Source organism: Rutidosis leptorrhynchoides, chromosome 2 (assembly GCF_046630445.1).
Source record: "Rutidosis leptorrhynchoides isolate AG116_Rl617_1_P2 chromosome 2, CSIRO_AGI_Rlap_v1, whole genome shotgun sequence".
Lineage (NCBI taxonomy): Eukaryota > Viridiplantae > Streptophyta > Magnoliopsida > Asterales > Asteraceae > Rutidosis > Rutidosis leptorrhynchoides.
Genome location: NC_092334.1, coordinates 587595648 through 587618599, shown reverse-complemented (window position 1 = coordinate 587618599; position 22952 = coordinate 587595648). Strand labels below are relative to the sequence as shown.

Below are 22952 nucleotides of genomic sequence, written 5' to 3'. Positions count from 1 at the left end.
TGGAGTCCATGTTTGTATGATATTGTGTAAAAACTGCATTCAAGAAACTGATTTCGATGTAACATATTTGTATTGTAAACCATTATGTAATGGTCGTGTGTAAACATGATATTTTAGATTATCATTATTTGATAATCTACGTAAATCTTTTTAAATCTTTATTTATGAAATAAAGGTTATGGTTTGTTTTAAAAATGAATGCAGTCTTTGAAAAACGTCTCATATAGAGGTCAAAACCTCGCAACGAAATCAATTAATATGGAACGTTTTTAATCAATAAGAACGGGACATTTCAAACATCATCCCATTTAACCTTTGCCTTACCCCGTTTTAATTCCCCTTGGCACCAAAAAAACTCCCGTATCAATTTCGCAATATCTTTAATAATAGCATCCGGCAAAATAAAGACCGACCACCAATACAATTGCATAGCAGTGATAACCGAAATGATTAATTGAACACGGCCCGCAAACGACAGAAATTTATTCTTCCAATCACCAATCTTTATCCTCACTCTATCGACTAAAATTTTACAATCTCGGTACACCAATCGTGAGGACACCAAGGGAACTCCTAAGTAGCGAACAGGCAAGATCCCTTCCTCAAACGGAAGAGTTACCAAAATTTGATCCCTGGTATTTGCACTAACATGAGAGAAAAACGCAGTACTCTTAGGCAAACTAGGAGCTAAACCCGAGCAATTTTTAAACTCCTCTAAGGAATCTCGTAGAATGTTAACTGAATTAACATCCGCGTGGGAAAACAAAAACAAATCATCCGCAAAACATAAGTTAACGATCTTGAGCTTATCACATTTAGGGTGATACCGAAACTTACCGTTACGCTCGATGTTCCTTTTTAACATTAACGTTAAGACTTCCATGACGAGAGTAAAGAGATACGGAGACATTGGATCCCCTTGCCTCAAACCCCGCTTACCTTTAAAAAAACCCATGTAACTCCCCATTTATACAAATCATGAAAGAAGGTGAGGAAACACAAGCCATAATCCATTTTATCATCTTTCTCGGGTAACCAAAACAAATGAGGGTGGCTTCAAGAAAATTCCAATCCACTAACATTTTCATAAAAAGAACAATCTTCAATGCTACCAAAAGATGTCGAAAAATATTCTTTTTTACAAAATAGATCACCTACCTTTTTTTAAAAAAAAAAGGACGCTAAAAGAAGCAACTTTCACAAAAGGAGCAACTCTTCAATGTTAGATGTCGAAAAAACTTTTTTTTAACAAAATAGATCAAGACTTTTTTTAAAACTCGCATTCAAAACGAAGCCCCCGACGGAAAGCGAGGGCTCCACAACTAGTTATACACAAAACACTCACGCTATATAAATAAATATATACTAAAACGTACTATTTGATTTAGCCTCGACTGTTTTTTCTTATTTTTTTTTATTTTTTTTTTATTTTTACAACAACTAATGAGTCCAGAATAATACACTTTGTTGTGAAATGACAGAATACGGCTCCATTGAGTCGACATCAATCGTCGATTTATTGGCGACTTCACTGACTCTTAGAGCTTAAATTAAATTCCAGGCAGGATTTAGAATCCATGGAAATTTGATTCTACCATTTTCATAACGTCTATTATTATTTTTATTTATTTATTTTTTTTTAAAAAAAAACTTATTCCTACTTAAAGGCCGGAGGTCCTCTCGGAAGCAATCTCTTTATCTGTCGAATAAAGAGAGGGATGACTTTCTCTACTCTTGAGAGGGTTTTCACTCTAGGTGAAGAAATGACTTGTCTTTATTCTCGGATAGGGGAAAGATTGTCTACATATCACCTCCTCATACACCACTCATGTGGTATTGAGTTTTGTTGTTGTTGTGAAATGACAGAAATACCCCTAGATTTTCATTTAGATCCCCACACACACCGCCCTCCTCTTCTTCTCACCCTTCATTACCTTCTCTCGATGATTCGGGCATTGTCCCTAAGATGTAGTACTATTATTCTATTAATTAAATTAAATTAGATTAAATTAAATTAAATTTTATTTACATAATAATAACAAATATACAAAGTTTGTTCAACTTTAAAACTCCATGACTTCAACACCACTAAGACCCATTTTCAAATATGTTTCTCAGTGACCCATATACACATCTTTTAAAGTGAACATTTTTAGCCAAGAAAATATAAAAACTACAACAGCCCTAAAACAGGTGAATTGTTGAAAATGGGCTTTTCTTTAACACCATTATTATCATAACAAACACTTTTCCTTCTTGGTTTTGCCTCACCAAGCATTGTGATCACATCCCTCATTGAAGGCCTTTCTTTTGGTAATTTATTTGTGCATAAAAGTGCAATTCTTAACACAAGAACCATTTCTTCTTGCACAAATTTGCAATCACCTCCTATTTCTGAATCTAACATACCATCCAATTCTCTTTTATTCATCCGGTTGTGAACCCATTCTACAATATCAACCGACTCGCCAAATGACGCATCAAGTGGTTGTTTCCCTGTCAACAACTCTAAAAGTACTACCCCGAAACTATAGATGTCGCTTTTCTCGTCAACCTTCAACGTATAACCGTATTCTGCAATATGTAACACATTGATTAGTACAAGAACAACTTATTGAGCTCACAACATAACATAACACTACTATATATAAATGAATAATGGTAAAAATGTAAGCTGTAGATTATATTTCCTTAAAATGTCCGACACTTTTTACCTGATATCATATATTCATGTAAAAAATTGTGTTGAGTGCGTGCGTTGTCTTTTGAAAAAAAAAAAAAAAATAGTTAGTACCATTTTTTTATTCTATTTTTCAAACAAAGTAACTTGGCATGTTCTATGAATCAGTTATATATATTGGTCAATGATGAATTAGTTGGAACCACATTTTTAGCTAGATTATTCAACCCAATTGACCCATGCCATTGAACTAGTAAGACTAAGTTATAAACTTATAACCTAATTGTGACATATTTGTAAATAAATATATCGAAATTCGAATGTGAAGGAACTAACCAGGAGCAATATATCCATAAGATCCAGCAACCATTGAAACAGTCTCATTCTTCTGAACCATTGTCCTCGCCAATCCGAAGTCTGCAATCCTGGCTTCGAGATCAGCATCAAGAAGTATATTATTAGATTTAACATCACGATGAATAACAGGCGGGTGACAATCATGATGTAGATAAGCCAGCCCATGAGCAACACCTAGCGCAACATTATACCTTGAGACCCAATCGACTAACATTCTCGTCGATTTCCTCCCATGTAACGCCTCTCCTAAGTTACCATTAGGCATGTACTCATAAACCATCATAACATCTGTTTCGTTATGAAGGTATCCTAATAATCTCACTATGTTTCGATGCCTTAACCGGCCCAAAAGATTCACTTCTACAAACAAATCATCCCCGTTTTCAATATCCGGCTCTGATCGCCACAGTTTCTTGACAGCAACCGACGAATTATGGGTTGTCGCTTTGTAAACAATCCCACTTCCACCCATTCCAATCACATTTGATTCTTTAATGCTAGCCATTATATCTGCACTTGTGAAATGAAGTCTTTGAAATGCTACAAGTCTCCATGGCCATTCTGTACTGCTCTTCATTGAACACCCGTTAAAGAATCCGTAAAGAAACCATCTCCGGTAAAGCCATCTTCCGGCGAACACCGCCATACCAACGATTAAAATCACACAAACCCCAAAAAGGAACCCGTAAAACACATGCCAAAGGCGAAGTCTTTTTCGTGTTATTTTACCATTTCTTGTATGCGAACAAGGCTTAAGTATGCCACCACAAAGCCCATCGTTTCCCACGAGATCGTTTGTGCTTATCGTCATTAACATTCCATTATTCGGGACGGGTCCTTCGAGCTTGTTGTATGCAAAATTCACTGTTTCTAATGTGGGCGAGCTTCCGAAACTCTCGGGAATGCGCCCGATAAATGAATTATTGGAGAGATCCAGAACTGATAGCATCGGCATAGATGCTACCGACGTCGGGATCTCTCCGGTTAATTCATTGTGACTTATGTTCAAATTGACTAGCTTATGACAAGAAGCTATGCTGTCCGAGATGTTCCCGGAGAAACTGTTGCTTGATAAATCAAGCACAGATAAAGAGGGGGAATCTTGAAACTGGCTCGGGATTCCCCCATCTAAATAGTTGTTTGAAACAATTAATGTTTGAAGGTTCGTCATTGCTAATATATTATAAGGTAAATTCGATTCAAGATGGTTATACGAAACGTCAATAAACGAAAGCGAACTCGATAAAGTGAGATCATGAGGAATTTTACCACTTAAATTGTTATGCGCCAATTCTAAACGTTGTAACTCCAGTAAGTTACCAAACCCAGCAGGAATCATACCCAAAATGAAGTTATTCTGAACGCGAACTCTAATTAATGAAGAACAAGTCGAAAGTCCTATTGGAATCAACCCCGAAAACGAGTTGTTAAAAAGAATGAGTTTAGTAAGATTACCTGAATCGCATAATCCTGCCGGAATCTCACCGGATAATGAATTTGAAGAAACATCTAACAATTGTAATGGCGAATTCATTCCAAGATTCAATGGTAATGAACCATTCAATGAATTCTTCCATAAATTAAGTATTTCTAAATTTGGTAACTCACCAATTGAACTTGGAATTGAACCTGTGAGCTGATTACACATCAAATTCAACAACTTTAAGCTTTTCAGATCACCAATTCCATCTGGGATCTCACCGGAAAACTGATTATCTGACAGATCAAGATAAATTAAAGACGAAAGGTTCCCAATTTCGCGAGGAATCTTACCTTCAAAACTGTTCTGGTAAATGTAAATTGTGGTAAGGTTTTTAAGCTTACCCAATTCTTTAGGAATTGTACCACTGAGTGTCCCAACAGCCAGATCAAGATACTGTAAGTTCGAAAGGTTTCCGATTTCTGGAGGGATCGAACCTTCGAATCCATTGTAACCAATTATCATAACTTCTAAAGACGAAAGCTGACCGATTTCTGATGGGATTGGTCCTGTGAGATTGTTCCCTGAGAGTCCAAGAAACTTCAAGTTTTGCAAATTCTTGAAACTTTTCGGAATTGTTCCCACGAAATAATTACCACAAAAATCGATAGTTTCTATCAAAGTTGCGTTTCCTAGAAACTCAGGAAGTAAACCCTCAAAATTATTGCTAGATACATTGATGGTTTTTAAAAAGTTTGAACCTTTTCCAAATCCGAATGGGAACTCGCCAATGAAATTGTTTTGGCTGACGTCGATTGTCACGAGTGATGTGAGATTAGCGAACGAGTTGGGTAGGATCGAATCGAACTCATTGGACGATATGTTGAGGAAATAAAGGTGATGGAAGTTTTGGAAATCATGTGAAATGTTTCCTGTTAAATTCATGTTTGAAAGATCAAGTTTATCAATAAAGCCATTTGCATTGCATGAAACACCAGTCCAATTGCAATGTGATGAAGATGTTGAAGTGTTCCAATCATTTAAGTAATTTAATGAATCAATCAAGGATGATTTGATAGATAAAAGTGATGAAACTTCATCATTTTGTGATGTACTTGCAAAAACTAGTGGTAGGAGAATAAGGGTGGCAATGCAAGTAGTTAAAAGTGTGTTCATTTTAGCTTTTTTTTCAAAATTGAAAAGCTAGAATGATGTGATTATGGTGTCAGTATAATTGAAAAGTTTCATGTTGATTTGGATTTAGAGGTTATTGAAGAAAGTGATGGTGTTTTTTTGTTATGTAGTGAGCATGAAATGGAGGGGACTGATGATTGATTAAGAAGAGAAAATGCAATTATTTAGAAAGTGGGTCCATCACCAGGTTGTTCTTGTACTTATGCAAGGTGTTCTAATATGCAATAACCATTTTCCAGATAAAAATGTGTAAAAAATAATAATAAAAAAAACAAGCTTCGAGTGAGGAACTAGATTTCATATGTAACGATTTAAATTAATTAGGTGTAACGGTAAACTATTACGGAGTAATTTATTATTTTAACTTTGTGTCCAAGTTTGACCATGAGTATTGATTTGGAAGAAAATATTTTATAAAAGCAAGAGAAGACGAAATAAATATTTAAACTAGTTAACTGACCCGTGAATTCACGGGCTTGACAAAAAAATCTAGGTTATAATATTACAATAATAATAAATACAATCATCTTAGTTCAAGTAAATATACATATTTTGTAAGTTATCTGTATGTACAATCATTTTAATGCCTTTTCGTTTGGCCTAGCATCATCATCAACTCTAGTAGTATTCACCCTTTTATAATACGGAGTACTGCATTATGCAACTTCCTCTTACCAAAATGATGCACCAAAACATGTGAACACATTAGCAACAATCAAAAATTTAAGAAAAATATAACACTTCTTTAAAAGAAACGGAGTACCATTATAGAATGTTGTAATTTATGGTTCAAGATGTTTTTGATAATAAACTTAAAATGATAAAACAAAATGAACATAAAATATAATTAATTATAAATAAAAAAAATAAACTTATCAAAAATTATGAAATGGAGAACCTACTTTACATATTTCTTGAACTTAGCTTCAGTGAAATATAACTGTAGTTTAGTACTGTACTAATAAGCCGTCAACTCCATTAGAATCGGGTGTAATTGGTGCAATAATAATAATAACGATAAATATAATTGTAATGATTTAGAAGAAAACAAACTAAAAACATAATCTACTAATTTGAATGATTATCATGACTAATCAATTAAAAGCTAAAGAAAATTGAGAAGATTGATAAGCAGGTTCTGGGATGGACTTAAAAACTTTGAACTAACAAAAAATGAAGTTAAAAGAAAATCATAAAACGCCCAAAATTAAGTACGTAACATGATAATAAATCTTACAAATGCATGGATATGTATTATACGGAGTAATACCTGGATTGATAGAAGTTCAAAGAAGATAATATGGTGATGAGAGAAGAAGATATGAGATTTTTTTCAAATTTAAATTTTAAATCCTTGTTTTTTTTTTTTTTTGGCAAAGATCAAAATATATTAATTTTCAAGAAACATACAAGGCCTGGACATTAACCAAAGCCAAACAACACAACACCAAAAAACCGAAAACAAGAGAAATACATCCAAAAGCAAAACCAGACATACAACATAAACAGCAACAACCCTAATTCAACACCAATTTATTATCAGTCCACCTCATGTTCCACAAACTCGCAGCCTTCATCACAGCAGAAGATTTCTTCACTTTGATACTCATCAATTTGCACTGCACAAAATTCACAATAACAGAACATATGACATCTTCTTTTCTTTCTTCATTTCTAAACATCCTGCACAAAATTCACAATAAAAATCCTTGTTGATGGAAGAGAAGCGTGCTGAGTAATACAAATTGAGAGGTTTAATTGAAAAATATGTAATTAAAATGCTTACCTAGGGACTTACATGCATCAGAGTTATCATTAATTGTATTTAATTTTATAATGACTTTAATATTACATCATCAAATTTCTTTGTTACAACCTTTAAAACACATGTTACAACTTCATCAAGCACATGATGACCTCAGTCTTAACTCCCTTTTATTAGATAAAATAGATAGATGCGAATATTTAATTACTTTTCTAAAAACAAAACTCAAAGTTATAGATTATAGATTATGGGAATTAGAATCGAATTTGGATTAAAGATTTTAAGTTTCAAACAGAAAACTATTCCATTTGAGTTGATATAATGATATCTTTTCAAATTTAAATACTTTCAATCTATTTAAACTGAAAATGTATGAAATTGAATAATAAAGATAATGATTTGTATAACCTTAGCCTTTAAAGATACACTTAAAATTTTTTTTATGCATTATTCATGTTACATTAAGTTACTTGGTGGGTGCACTGGCGGATTTACAGTGGGGCAACCAGAGTCGCATCTTTATAATGTATTTTAAACTAATCTATAACTTACAACTTTAAGGAATTACAGTTAACATTAATAATTATTATAATTATAATTATAATCAATTAATAATAATAAAACAACAATTAAAACTATAAGGAATTATTATAACAAACAATAAAAAAACATGAAATACTAAAAACTCTAGAATTAGAAAGAAAAAAATAACAAACAATGAATAAAAAACATGAAATAATTGGTAATTATTGTAGAACATGATAAAATTTGGGAATAAGTTGATTGAGAATATATGTGTATTGTGTTTTAGTGTTCATGCATTGGGGTTTATGGTGTTCATGTGAAAGAATCTGTCCATGTTGGTTAGGGTAAGGATGAGGTTGAGGTGGGTAAGGAATCCCATTAAATCAAATTGATATTTTATAATCACACATTGAGTCCCTCTTAGACCATTCTTAACCCGCGTGATGGGCGTGTTATTACACCATCACAGCACTCCTATACACATTAATGCAGCGCGATGCAAATCAAAATTGTTAGCGTGAGTGATGGTGTCACAGCAAAAAATATGAGTGTTAAGGAAAATTAACCAATCACATTTAACCTTTATAATATATAATAACAAAATAGGGTTTATCACTTTTTGCCCAAGTTTTTCAGGTTTTTGCGTCAGAGCCCAGAAAAAAAGTTGACAAAATGCCCGCGCAAGTCGCAAGCTTCCTTACGACTTTGCTCCTTTGCGGCCTTGCGGCCTTGTGGCTTTGCGTATTTGCTCTTAAAACTGATATAACCCAAAATTAAAACATACAAAAACATTTACCCCTTTTTTGCGACATATTACCTTTTGCGACCCACTTCACACACACAAACACCTTGCGTTCGCCCTCCCTCAGTTTGCGACCCGCTACACAACCACCACCATCTTCGATCAGTTGCAGCATCACTATCATCATCACCACCACCACTCGTCATCGAAGGGTTGCATCATCACCACCACCACTCGTAGATCTGTATGTGAATCGAAGAAACCCTAATATTCTAACGACCCGTCCTAATCCATCAGGACGAATACATTACATTTGGTTACATCGCGAGGTACTTGACCTCTATATGATACGATTTTACAAGCATTGCATTCGTTTTTAAAAGACAAACTTTCATTACATCGAAAGTTGACGGCATGCATACCATTTCATAATATATCCAACTATAATTGACTTAATAATAATCTTGATGAACTCAACGACTCGAATGCAACGTCTTTTGAAATATGTCATGAATGACTCCAAGTAATATCTCTAATATGAGCAAATGCACAGCGGAAGATTTCTTTCATACCTGAGAAAAAACATGCTTTAAAGTGTCAACCAAAAGTTTGGTGAGTTCATTAGTTTATCATAAACAATCATTTCCATTTTAATAGACCACAAGATTTTCATTTCCATTTCTCATAAATATACGTCCCATGCATAGAGACAAAAATCATTCATATGGATTGAACACCTGGTAACCGACATTAACAAGATGCATACAGAATATCCCCATCATTCCGGGACACCCATCGGACATGATAAAATCGAAGTACTAAAGCATTCCAAATTCCAAAATGGGGCTTGTTGGTCCCGATAGATCTATCTTTAGGATTCGCGTCAATTTGGGGGTATGTTCCCAAATTCTTAGGCTACCAAGCTAAAAAAAGGGCATATTCAGCTTCGATCATTCAACCATATAATGTAGTTTTGATTACTTGTGTCTATTTCGTAAAACAGTTATAAAAGCAGCGCATGTATTCTCAGTCCCAAAAATATATATTGAAAAAGCATTTAAAAAGGGAGTAATGAAACTCACGATACGATATTTTGTAGTAAAAATATGCATACGACGATACTGAACAATGCAAGGTTGGCCTCGGATTCACGAACCTATATCAAGTATATATATTAACACATTGTAATATTATTTAGCTAAGTTTATATCGTATTAAGACTAATATCTTTATACATATTCATATTAATACTTATAATCAATCTGTTATAATATGTATATGATATATAATTTAATTAATGTTATATTACTATGAATGATATTAGTTAAAATCATGATATTATGTAATATTAGTATATTTATGATATAGGTAATAAATATATTTTAGATAAATAATATTTTTTTGTAATAATAATAATAATAATATTAATAGTGATATTAATAATAATAATGATAGTGTTAATGAAAATAAAATGATAATTTTAGTAAGTATGATAATTTTACTAATAATGATATTATTAACAATAAAGATACTTTTAATAACAATAATAATAATAATAATAATAATAATAATAATAATAATAATAATAATAATAATAATAATAATAATAATAATAAAATTGTTAGAGAGGCTACCTTAATGTATAAGCCTAAAAAAATAAACACCTCTGCCTGGGCTCGAACCCGCGACCTCTCGCTTAGCAACCACCCACCAAACCAATGGACTGCTTGTTTCATTCTTGAATTAACTCGCAGATTTGACAATTTAACATGTATAAACTCGATATCATTATCATTCTTTCATTGTATCAACCTCTCGGCCCAGCAGACTTAAGCAAGTTCACGGCCCAACTGAATATGATGGATCTTCGGCCCAATCACCTCATTTAAAGGCCTGCGGCCTGAATTTAAAATTCTAGTAATACTGGCCCAACATAACTAGTCCATTGATACCCGATAATTTAACAGCCAGCTTCCCAACATCTTTATTTTATCTGTTTATTTATTTATTTATTATATATTTTTTTAAAGGAGCTAGTGGATCCATTTGAGTGTGTCGGATCATCCAAAAGGAATAATCTATCCAACTTTATCAAATAAAAAGAGACGTAAAAAAAATAGTAGCCATAATTATATTCGGTAGTGGTGGCTTTTGATCAGGAATTTTCGAAGAGTAGAAACACAAACATGTGCCAAACTTCATCATAAAAGAATATCAAATATTCTATTGTCTTAGTAGGCCATCAATAAGGGAATAATAATCTAATGATGGCAGTTTTTCTTTTATGTAAGTATGTCTCCACTTTTTCCTTCTTTTGCAACCGATCATCATAGTTATACTAGTGGTTTCTCGCCAAAAGTAGCAACAAGAACAATGATTCAATTGATGGGTTCGGTTTAGTTATAGATTGTATAAAAACAGCAGGTAAACAGAAGGTACGGTTCGAGTAGGAATAGAGGCTGGGACAGCAGCAGTAAGGACGCAAACAGGTAGGTTTTAATGGGTTTTGGGTTTGTATCGTACAAGAATATATGAGTTTGTAACTTGTGGACCAAGCTTCCATCAACAGTCCTGTAATGACCCGTCAAAACCGTTATTGATGCGGCACGTTAATCATTGATTCCACAGTGAGGTTTTGACCTCTATATGATACGTTTTGATAAAATATTGCATTCATTAAAATAAGTGACTTTCTAAACATAGAAAGTTATAAATATGTGGGCGAGTGCTTAGGTATAAGCAAAACCCCAAAATACATAAGTCTTTAATTTACAGGTTGACATCACAGTCCAATTATTTATTACACAACGCAGTTTTATTTTGAATGCAATAAACTTTGTACAAAGCATGAGAGACTCCATGCAGGCAACAAGCACATCATAGCGGAAGCAGTCTAAGGACCTGAGAATAAAATATGCTAAAAAGTCAACACGAATGTTGGTGAGTTATAGGTTTAATTGCTCGAGTTATAAACATATATAAAGATAGACCACAAGATTTCATCAAAAGTTTATCAATAGATTCTACGTAATAGAGCACCCTGGTAACTAAACTTAACGCTATAGTGATAATTACCCCATTCGTTTTAATACACGCAAATCAACGTGTCTTAAACTCAAATAACATACGTCCGTTAAAAGGCTAGCGCTCTAGCTCGGACGGGGATGTCAAGCCCTATGGATCCATATACAATTATTCGCGCCCACCAGTCCATATCCTATGTACTGGCAGCTACTAGTTACCAAAGCTAAGGGATTTTCGATTTAACTCAGTGTAGAATTTAGTATGTACTTGTGTCTTATTGCGTTTAAAATAAATTGCATGTATTCTCAGCCCAAAAATATTTAAAGTATTTAAAAAGGGAGACTATAAACTTACAGTTCAATATTGAGACTCAATATTGTAGGCAAATTGTGTAGACGTAATGATGGTAGACGACTGTATGGTTGGCTTTGGATTCAAGAACAATACTCAATATTTCCTTAGCTTAAAGCGGTTTGAAACCCGAATTAAAAACACCCTCGTATATACCTTATTATTATTAAACTTAAATTTAAAATTATAATTATAATATAAATATAAATAAATTACAGAATAAGGTGTTGTGAAAAAATTCGTCGAGCAAACTGGTGTATTTATAATACTTTTCCATTTACTGTAGCTCATGCGATCGCATGGCCGCCTTTTTCGTTTTTGTTTGCTAGTTCGTCGACATCAAATAGTGTTTTACTGTAGCAAATACGGATTCACTGTAGCAAATAGCGTTTTACTGTAGCAAATAGTGTTTTACTGTAGCAAATAGTGTTTTACTGTAGCAAAGTCGTTTTTACAGTAGCAATTAGTGTTTTACTTGTACATCTTATAATATATATATATATATATATATATATATATATATATATATATATATATATATATATATATATATATATATATATATATGCATATTTACATAATATTAAATCATATAGAGAATTGGTTTAAATTAGTCGAAATTTTCCGGGTCATCACATAACCTCCCCGTTAAAGAAAATTTAGTCCCGAAATTTTGAGTAGTACATGTTTTATGAGCGATATCAGTGAACAAATGTGGATACTTTTGCTTCATTTGATCCTCACGTTCCCAAGTAAATTCGAGTCCTCGTCTAGCGTTCCAATGAACCCTAACTATCGGTATTTTGCTTTGTTTTAATTGTTTGACCTCACGGTCCATGATTTCAAGAGGAATTACGACATCCTCTTCAGCTAAACATTTCTTTAAATTTGACACGTGAAATGCTTTAACAACCCGTCCTAATCCTCCTGGACGAAATCATCAATCTGGTCTCATTGCGATGATCGACCCCAAGTAATGTCCTTAACATGAGCAAATGCACAGCGGAAGACTTAATTCATACCTGAGAATAACATGCTTTAAAACGTCAACATAAAGTTGGTGAGATATATAGGTTTGATGCTAGCAGCGTTATAACTATGGACCACAAGATTTCATATATATAATCATTTTAATAAAAATATTCTAAGTTGTTGAGCACTTGATAACCATACTTAACATTTAATCAACGTCGCATATTCCCTTTATTATGAAATCTTACTACACCGTACCAAGTGTAGTCACCGAAACGAAGTACTGTGCAACCGTTGAATACTGGTCGTCCAGTCCGGTTGGGGTTGTCAGGCCCGATAGATCTATCAACAGGATTCGCGTTTACGCTCCTCACGTAAATATTAGCTACCAAGTATAAAGAGATATGCCATGGTACAACTCAACGTAGAATTTATTTTTGATCACTTGTGTCCATAACGTAAATCATTTATAAAAACAGCGCATGTATTCTCAGCCCAAAAATATTTAGAGTTTAAAAGGGACTATATACTCACCTAATGTATTTTGTAGTAAAAATACATATAACATCATTGATCAAGTATAAGGTTGGCCTCGGATTCACGAACCTATATCATTTGTATGTTTATTAATATATATTATCGAAATAGAACAAATTCATATATTATAACTTATGCTATAGATTATATATATATGTTTAATTTGTTTAGACCAAAAATGATTAGTGTTTAGATAATTATATTAATATATTTAGTTAGTCTTATGTTAAAAATGCCTGATTGATCATATATGAATATTCATATAAAATTCGTTAATAAAATTAATATATATTTTATATACATAACATTTATTTAGAAATAATATTAGTTATGGTAAGTAAAAGTTGTATTTGATTATAATAATAATAAAATAACAATACTGTTAACAATAATAATTATGAAAATTTTACTGTTAATAATAGCTAGGATATTAGTTTTAATAATAATGATATCCATGATAATTATGATAATACTTATAATTATCTGATAATACTAATAATAATGATATTATTAATAATACCTAATAATAATACTTTTAGATTGATGTTAATGTTAATGTTTATGAAAATAATAATATTGGTAATAATACTTTGAGATATAATATTACTTTTACTATATTACAAATAATAATAAAATCATAAAATTAACAACAATAATAATAATAATCATATTAAGAATATTAATAATAATACTAGGGATAAATAACTACCTCATAAGGCCCTTAAAAAAAATAGTTACTGTCTGCAGGGCTCGAACCCTAGACCACTTGGTTACACAAGGACACGCCTAACCAGCTACACCAGTTCCAATTTTCTGATTTAACTCGTATCATAAACGTATTTAACCCGTAAGGTTCGCTAGTCCGTTTAAGGCCCAACACAATTTCATAACCCTCGGCCCAACACAATTTTTGTAACCCCCAACAAATATATCGATGTTTCCAGGAATCATTGACAAATAAATTGGCCGACAAAACCAAAAAAAATAGCGTGTGGGGTATACATGAGCTCGACATAAAGAAGCCCAAGCTGGATCCCTTATTTTCATCAACATCGATCTTTAATTATCATTCTTTATCATCATCGATATGTACAGGGAAGAAAAATAAGTGGGTTTGTAAGTTGAGCAAGAACAGTAGATTGACAGTAGCAGCAACAATTAACAAGTGATGATGATGGTTTCGGCGGTTTTAAAACTGAGACAGGATCACAAAAACAAACGGCGACAGCAACTGCAGTGAAGGTAGTATATGGGTGGTTTGATTCGATGCCGGTTATGATTGGTGTTTGCTAGTCACGTAAACCGAAAGTGGTGGCGGTTTACCGGTGTTCAACGGTGGTAGTGATGGAGGATTGGGTGGTTTTAGAAGATTCACGATGATGGTTATGGTTTTACGAGAGCTACTCCAAAAACAGAAGAAAATATATATATATATATATATATATATATATATATAGAAGTGAGAGAGGATGAGAGAGACTGAGATGGTTCGTGATGATGAAGGTGGAGACCGTTATGGTGATGGTAGTGTTCGATTGTGATTAAACAGAAAACATCCTAGGCAGCATAATAGCGTAACTTATGGTTTAAGTGATGATGATCAAGGTTGATGATAGTTCTTTGATGGATAAAAAAAATAGAAGAGAGAGGAAAAGAGATAGAGAGTGAAAGGGAAGATGATGATAGTTCAAGGTATTGACGAGGGTGGTTCATGATGTCGTGGTGATGGTGCTCGCTATTGAATTGTTGGTGTCGTTCTTGAAAAGCCAAAATAGAATATAAAGATGGGAAGCTTTAATTATGGTGATTGGAGGTGATGGCCGAAGAAAGTGGCTCACGATGGAAGCAAGTTTGAGTTGTATTAGTTTGTTTTTGGTATCAACAAGGTTTTTGAGATAGTAGTATGTATATGGCTTTATATATAAAATATGCACATAGATATTTACTTTGATATATATTACCATATACCATTTATCATATATCATTGTCATATAGTAAATGGTACACACATATTCAAATTCACGGGTTCAAATTAGATATATGTATTATGTATATGTTAAAGTGATAGTGATATTAAAACAAAAAGAGATATATGCATGTGGTATGTTTGGTGTGTTAAGATTGTCCATAAGGGGAAAAATATATAGTGTAAAAAGAATGATTGACATAATGATATGTAGTGGATCTTAATATATTTCTATATATATATATATATATATATATATATATATATATATATATATATATATATATATATATATGTATATATATATATATATATATATATATATATATATATATATATATATATATATATATATATATATATGTAATACTAGATATATTATAATATCTCATATAAATGTATTCAATAACTTTTATATCTATATGCAGATTTGTTTTACTAATAAATTTCATTATAACATAAATCATTTTATTTTACAAAATTAAATCTAAGAACTAAATAATATAGTATTCCAAATTATATTTTGAATATATATATATATATATATTTATATTTTTAATTAGATATGTATCTATTTACAAATAGTTGTTCGTGAATCGTCAGGCATGTCAAAGGGTAACTGATTAACTAATTATAGATTTCAAACTTTCTAGACTCAACATTAGGGTTATTCCTTATCGTGTCGGAAACATATAGAGATTAGGGTTTAAATTTGGTCGGAAATTTTCGGGTCGTTACAGTACCCACCCGTTAAAGAAATTTCGTCCCCGAAATTTGGTAGAGTTGTCATAAATAACAATAGGAATGTTTTCATGACGAATATGAGGTAATAATAGAGTTTTATCATTATTGGAAGATACGGATAAAACGATTCGATCATGTGAAGCGTACGAGTGAAGCTATCACAAAAGAATGAAATGAGTGAATATGGAATTGTTTTAACCGATGACGTGGTTATGATTGATTTCCGAAATTCACGAGATTTAAAGAAAATCTTTCGTAATAAGATTTGGTTCTTCGGCAATTTAGGAAACAGGAACTCCTTTGATTTAATGCGGCAAATTTGTTGTGATTTCTTTGTCGGATATTTCACTTATAAAACTACCCCCTTCGTTCCCTTATTTCCATATCCCACATCTTCTACTCTTTCTCCTTAATTCTTACTTAAAGATATTTGCCAATATGCTCCATCTTATTCTAATCCTTGATATATTCTTAATTTTCACATCTGTCATCCTTCTATTTTATCTACCACCGGAGGATCTTATTTACTTTTACTATTATCTTGAGGTTATAGTGTTTTTAATCTTCCCGTTCCTTTACGTGGCAATACGTATTGATATGCACAGTTTGTAGTTTCAGGGTTGTTATTGGGTTTTATATCTTCCCCTATACTTCGATGTCCTTGCTTTTGTTTTCTATAATCATTGTCATCCACAGTTAATGTTCTCTCCTATTTGTTGCGATTTTTACTCCAATTTCTATTTCAGGGCTTTGTCCCTTCGTTTCTTCTTCCCGTCCTCAAGTCAAGTAAACAATGATCCAACATTTGTAGATATGAAATTTGGAATGAACATAGCTAATGTTCTAAGAAAGAAAGGGTATTGGCACGATTTTGATTTGTTAAATTACTAGAATACCCTGGAAAAGATAGAACTATCAAGATGATATGTTCCTAATACATTTGGGGATTGGATAGAATGTAAGAGCCGTGTAACATGGCACATGATGATGGTACTGTGAATCATCACCTTCCATTAGAAACTTAACATGACTTACTGTAATATAATGAAGTTGATCAAGTTTCATTATATTATACTAATTCATGCATCAGTTCCCAACACTACTTCAAAGCATTCATATTTTAATTTCGAAGGTTTCAGAATTTAGAAACTAACACAGTTTCTTTTATAACGCAGATATTACGGAGAGATACATGATCGCAGATAGGAATAGTTGTGAAAATATCTCCAGGAATATGGAGAATATATATAACGGAAGATATGAAGATATCTTATAATATCTAAAATAAGATAATGATGAAGAATATCATCCAGAAAGGTTTAGAATAAGGAGTAGGGTTCTTACTAACGGTTTCAGCAGGCACTGAATCGTTTGGATTCTTTGAAGTCAGGTTTAGTTTTCATGATTTGTCCACGGTCTCCTTCATACTTTGCTCAATCCATTTTCCAGTTTCAACCCTTTTCTTTTTCTGGGCTTTTCCAACATACTGTACTTCATCGTAAACTTTTGACTATTAAGGTCGTTTATGATTTTTTTTTTACTGCTTCATTAGCATTTCAAGAACTACTTCATAGTCCAGGGTGTTTTTCAGAAACTTCACATTCGAATTATTTAATTCTTAGGGATAGACGTTTTCGGTATAACTGGGAGAATTTCTACGAGATTTTCAAAATACTGATTGCGGATTTCGCCAAAGAGATAACTAGTTGCTGGTACATCTGCTGATGATGTTGTGAAATATAAAAGGTTCTCTGGTAATGACGGCGAAAGGACAAGGTATAATTATCGAGGTTATATTAGGAGTAGTCTCACTGAGAAGTCGAAGTGGAGCTGTGACAAAATTAACTTCTTGAAAAGGAACTCTAGGGTTGTTTTTGCTAATAAATGGCAAAAGATTCAACACGGTATGTGTTAAACTATAAATTTGGATTCGAGAGTTTTTCAGGTGCATAAATCTTTTCTTCCGTAGATGACGTGTGGCTGGTTCATCCTTCCGATCGAGGTGTTTTCAAATATTATGAAAGATTTGAACGCGGATTGTAATTGTCAAGGTACAAATAAGGTTTAAGATGAAATCAAGTGGCAAACTTGAAGAATTGTTTAGTTTCATATGTTATAATCAATATTTTAATTCATTTTAATTGTTCAAAGTTAGCAGTCCAAGAGTCCAATAGTCCAATAGTTCAATAATTCATATATAATTTAATATATAATATTCGAATTAATTAATACGTATCGTGACCCGTGTACCGGTCTCAGTATTGATCACAACTCAAACCATATATATATTTTAGAATCAACCTCAACCCTGTATAGCCAACTCCAACATTCACATATAGAGTGTCTATGGTTGTTTCGTAATATATATATAGATGGGTCGATATGATAGGTCGAAACATTGTATACGTGTCCCGTTGTTTAAAGTGCGTAAAATAAAGTGCATAAAAGTAAATAACAGAAATTAAATGACGATAAATAAAATTGCGAGAATGTAAATTGCAATAAATAAAATGTAATACGGAATTAACAGTTAGCTGGGAACAGTTAGCTAGGAACAGTTAGCGTGGAATCTTAACAATATTTCAATTAATTAATCCGTTTGTTTCTAACAAATTTTATTTTGTCCAATGTTTTCTTCATTATGCCACTTGTTGGATTCTGATAGATCAAAATCCAAATATGAAATTTGAATGGAAATGGTTATTCTGTGGTGAACGGATACGTATATTGGTGGTTGTAAGTAGGATAGTAAATGACCGTTGAATCAGATTCGAAGAATGTACAGTGTAACTTATTAATGTGAAATTTAATTATTCCTCAGGTACTACCTACCCGTTAAAATATTTTCATCATTAACAGTTTGTACGAAAGAATTTTTAATTACAATCTTTATGAAAATATACTTACATATATATTTTCTTCAGATGTAATCATGGATTTAATGAGTCAATAAGATATTAAACTCATTTGATTTATCATTATTACTAGATTACATGATCTCTAAAACATTAGAGATTACATAATCGTCATGTCGAACGAAGATAAATGTGGTAGAACGATACGTAAAAAAAGAAGGTAATCGATGTAGAACAGTATGTAGAACAAAAATCATACTCGAAGTTCAGATGGTGATATTGAGGCACGTGGTGCGGATGTGATTGTTGGTGGTGGTAATGATACGGTTGGTGTTGATGATGATGATGCCGTTGATGTCGGTGATGCTACTGATACCGAAGCTTGCAATGTTGATGTTGCTGGCGGTACTGGTTATGCTGCCGGTGCTACTGCTGGTGTTTGTAATCTTTGTACCATGTTCTCCAAAGCCGTTACGCGAGCGCGAAGTTCGTTAACTTCTGTTAGTACATCAGGATGATTGGCGGTTGGAGTGAGTGAATGAACAAGATCCGAAATATGGGATAGTATATAATCGTGACGAGATACTCTAGAAATGAGAGAGAAAATGGTTTCTCGAACAGGTTTGCCGGTAAGTGCTTCAGGTTCATCGCCAAGAGGGCAATTTGGTGGATGGAATGGATCACCTTCTTCTTGTATCCAGTGATTTAGTATATTATGAACCCATCCCCAATTCATCCAAAATAGATGATGGGAAATTGGTTGATCCATTCCGGTGATGCTGCCTTCGGAGCTCGAATTCGGCATAGCTATCGAAATCCGAGGAATTCGAACTAGATGCGGAATCCATCTTGTATAATCGGGGAAAATGAATTTTTGATTTGGAATAGATTATAGAAGTTAGATTTGATACCCTTCAATACATAATTTACATATGTATATATAATACCAAAATCCCGTAAATTACGGAGAATCTTTGAAATGCAACAGGCAATGTCTGCAGTAACAGATACACTAGGATATGAATTTTGTCTATACACTATCGATGCACTAAATGCAGTAAGACGTGTCTATACTTAAGAATAATAAGCAGGCAATTCCCTAAGGATGATAAGTAGATGATTTCCGACTAGATAAGATAAGCAAAACTTTTGACATGTTGACGCGGTCAAAGTCCAGACTCATTAATGTATCTTAACAACTACTAGTCAGACACACTAATGCAAGACCTGGTTCACTAAGACCACCGCTCTGATACCAACTTTAACAACCCGTCCTAATCCTCCTGGAAGAAATCATCAATCTGGTCTCATTGCGATGATCGACCCCAAGTAATGTCCTTAACATGAGCAAATGCACAGCGGAAGACTTAATTCATACCTGAGAATAACATGCTTTAAAACGTCAACATAAAGTTGGTGAGATATATAGGTATGATGCTAGCAGCGTTATAACTATGGACCACAAGATTTCATATATATAATCATTTTAATAAAAATATTCTAAGTTGTTGAGCACTTGATAACCATACTTAACATTTAATCAACGTCGCATATTCCCTTTATTATGAAATCTTACTACACCGTACCAAGTGTAGTCACCGAAACGAAGTACTGTGCAACCGTTGAATACTGGTCGTCCAGTCCGGTTGGGGTTGTCAGGCCCGATAGATCTATCAACAGAATTCGCGTTTACGCTCCTCACGTAAATATTAGCTACCAAGTATAAAGATATATGTCATGGTACAACTCAACGTAGAATTTATTTTTGATCACTTGTGTCCATAACGTAAATCATTTATAAAAACAGCGCATGTATTCTCAGCCCAAAAATATTTAGAGTTTAAAAGGGACTATATACTCACCTAATGTATTTTGTAGTAAAAATACATATAACATCATTGATCAAGTATAAGGTTGGCCTCGGATTCACGAACCTATATCATTTGTATGTTTATTAATATATATTATCGAAATAGAACAAATTCATATATTATAACTTATGCTATAGATTATATATATATGTTTAATTTGTTTAGACCAAAAATGATTAGTGTTTAGATAATTATATTAATATATTTAGTTAGTCTTATGTTAAAAATGCCTGATTGATCATATATGAATATTCATATAAAATTCGTTAATAAAATTAATATATATTTTATATACATAACATTTATTTAGAAATAATATTAGTTATGGTAAGTAAAAGTTGTATTTGATTATAATAATAATAAAATAACAATACTGTTAACAATAATAATTATGAAAATTTTACTGTTAATAATAGCTAGGATATTAGTTTTAATAATAATGATATCCATGATAATTATGATAATACTTATAATTATCTGATAATACTAATTATAATGATATTATTAATAATACCTAATAATAATACTTTTAGATTGATGTTAATGTTAATGTTTATGAAAATAATAATATTGGTAATAATACTTTGAGATATAATATTACTTTTACTATATTACAAATAATAATAAAATCATAAAATTAACAACAATAATAATAATAATCATATTAAGAATATTAATAATAATACTAGGGATAAATAACTACCTCATAAGGCCCTTAAAAAAAATAGTTACTGTCTGCAGGGCTCGAACCCTAGACCACTTGGTTACACAAGGACACGCCTAACCAGCTACACCAGTTCCAATTTTCTGATTTAACTCGTATCATAAACGTATTTAACCCGTAAGGTTCGCTAGTCCGTTTAAGGCCCAACACAATTTCATAACCCTCGGCCCAACACAATTTTTATAACCCCCAACAAATATATCGATGTTTCCAGGAATCATTGACAAATAAATTGGCCGACAAAACCAAAAAAAATAGCGTGTGGGGTATACATGAGCTCGACATAAAGAAGCCCAAGCTGGATCCCTTATTTTCATCAACATCGATCTTTAATTATCATTCTTTATCATCATCGATATGTACAGGGAAGAAAAATAAGTGGGTTTGTAAGTTGAGCAAGAACAGTAGATTGACAGTAGCAGCAACAATTAACAAGTGATGATGATGGTTTCGGCGGTTTTAAAACTGAGACAGGATCACAAAAACAAACGGCGACAGCAACTGCAGCGAAGGTAGTATATGGGTGGTTTGATTCGATGCCGGTTATGATTGGTGTTTGCTAGTCACGTAAACCGAAAGTGGTGGCGGTTTACCGGTGTTCAACGGTGGTAGTGATGGAGGATTGGGTGGTTTTAGAAGATTCACGATGATGGTTATGGTTTTACGAGAGCTACTCCAAAAACAGAAGAAAAAAAATATATATATATATATATATAGAAGTGAGAGAGGATGAGAGAGACTGAGATGGTTCGTGATGATGAAGGTGGAGACCGTTATGGTGATGGTAGTGTTCGATTGTGATTAAACAGAAAACATCCTAGGCAGCATAATAGCGTAACTTATGTTTTAAGTGATGATGATCAAGGTTGATGATAGTTCTTTGATGGATAAAAAAAATAGAAGAGAGAGGAAAAGAGATAGAGAGTGAAAGGGAAGATGATGATAGTTCAAGGTATTGACGAGGGTGGTTCATGATGTCGTGGTGATGGTGCTCGCTATTGAATTGTTGGTGTCGTTCTTGAAAAGCCAAAATAGAATATAAAGATGGGAAGCTTTAATTATGGTGATCGGAGGTGATGGCCGAAGAAAGTGGCTCACGATGGAAGCAAGTTTGAGTTGTATTAGTTTGTTTTTGGTATCAACAAGGTTTTTGAGATAGTAGTATGTATATGGCTTTATATATAAAATATGCACATAGATATTTACTTTGATATATATTACCATA

At 32.7% G+C, this 22952-nt stretch overlaps 1 protein-coding gene across 1 annotated transcript; it reads right to left on the bottom strand.

The window, feature by feature from the left end:
* Positions 1-2080: 2080 nt before the first annotated feature.
* LOC139889893 (uncharacterized) lies at positions 2081-5633 on the bottom strand. The gene is made up of 2 exons (XM_071872806.1): positions 3017-5633; positions 2081-2574 (listed from the first exon to the last, which is right to left on the bottom strand). The coding sequence occupies exons 1-2, from the start codon at positions 5631-5633 to the stop codon at positions 2174-2176; spliced, it is 3018 nt and encodes a 1005-aa protein (XP_071728907.1). The 3' UTR covers positions 2081-2173.
* Positions 5634-22952: the final 17319 nt, after the last annotated feature.

Excerpts from the sequence above, each read along its gene's own strand:
- LOC139889893 (XM_071872806.1), bottom strand. The coding sequence starts at position 5,633 with ATGAACACACTTTTAACTACTTGCATTGCCACCCTTATTCTCCTACCA. Across the intron at positions 2,575-3,016 it reads TTATGGATATATTGCTCCTG|AATACGGTTATACGTTGAAG; the intron begins GTTAGTTCCTTC and ends TACATATTGCAG.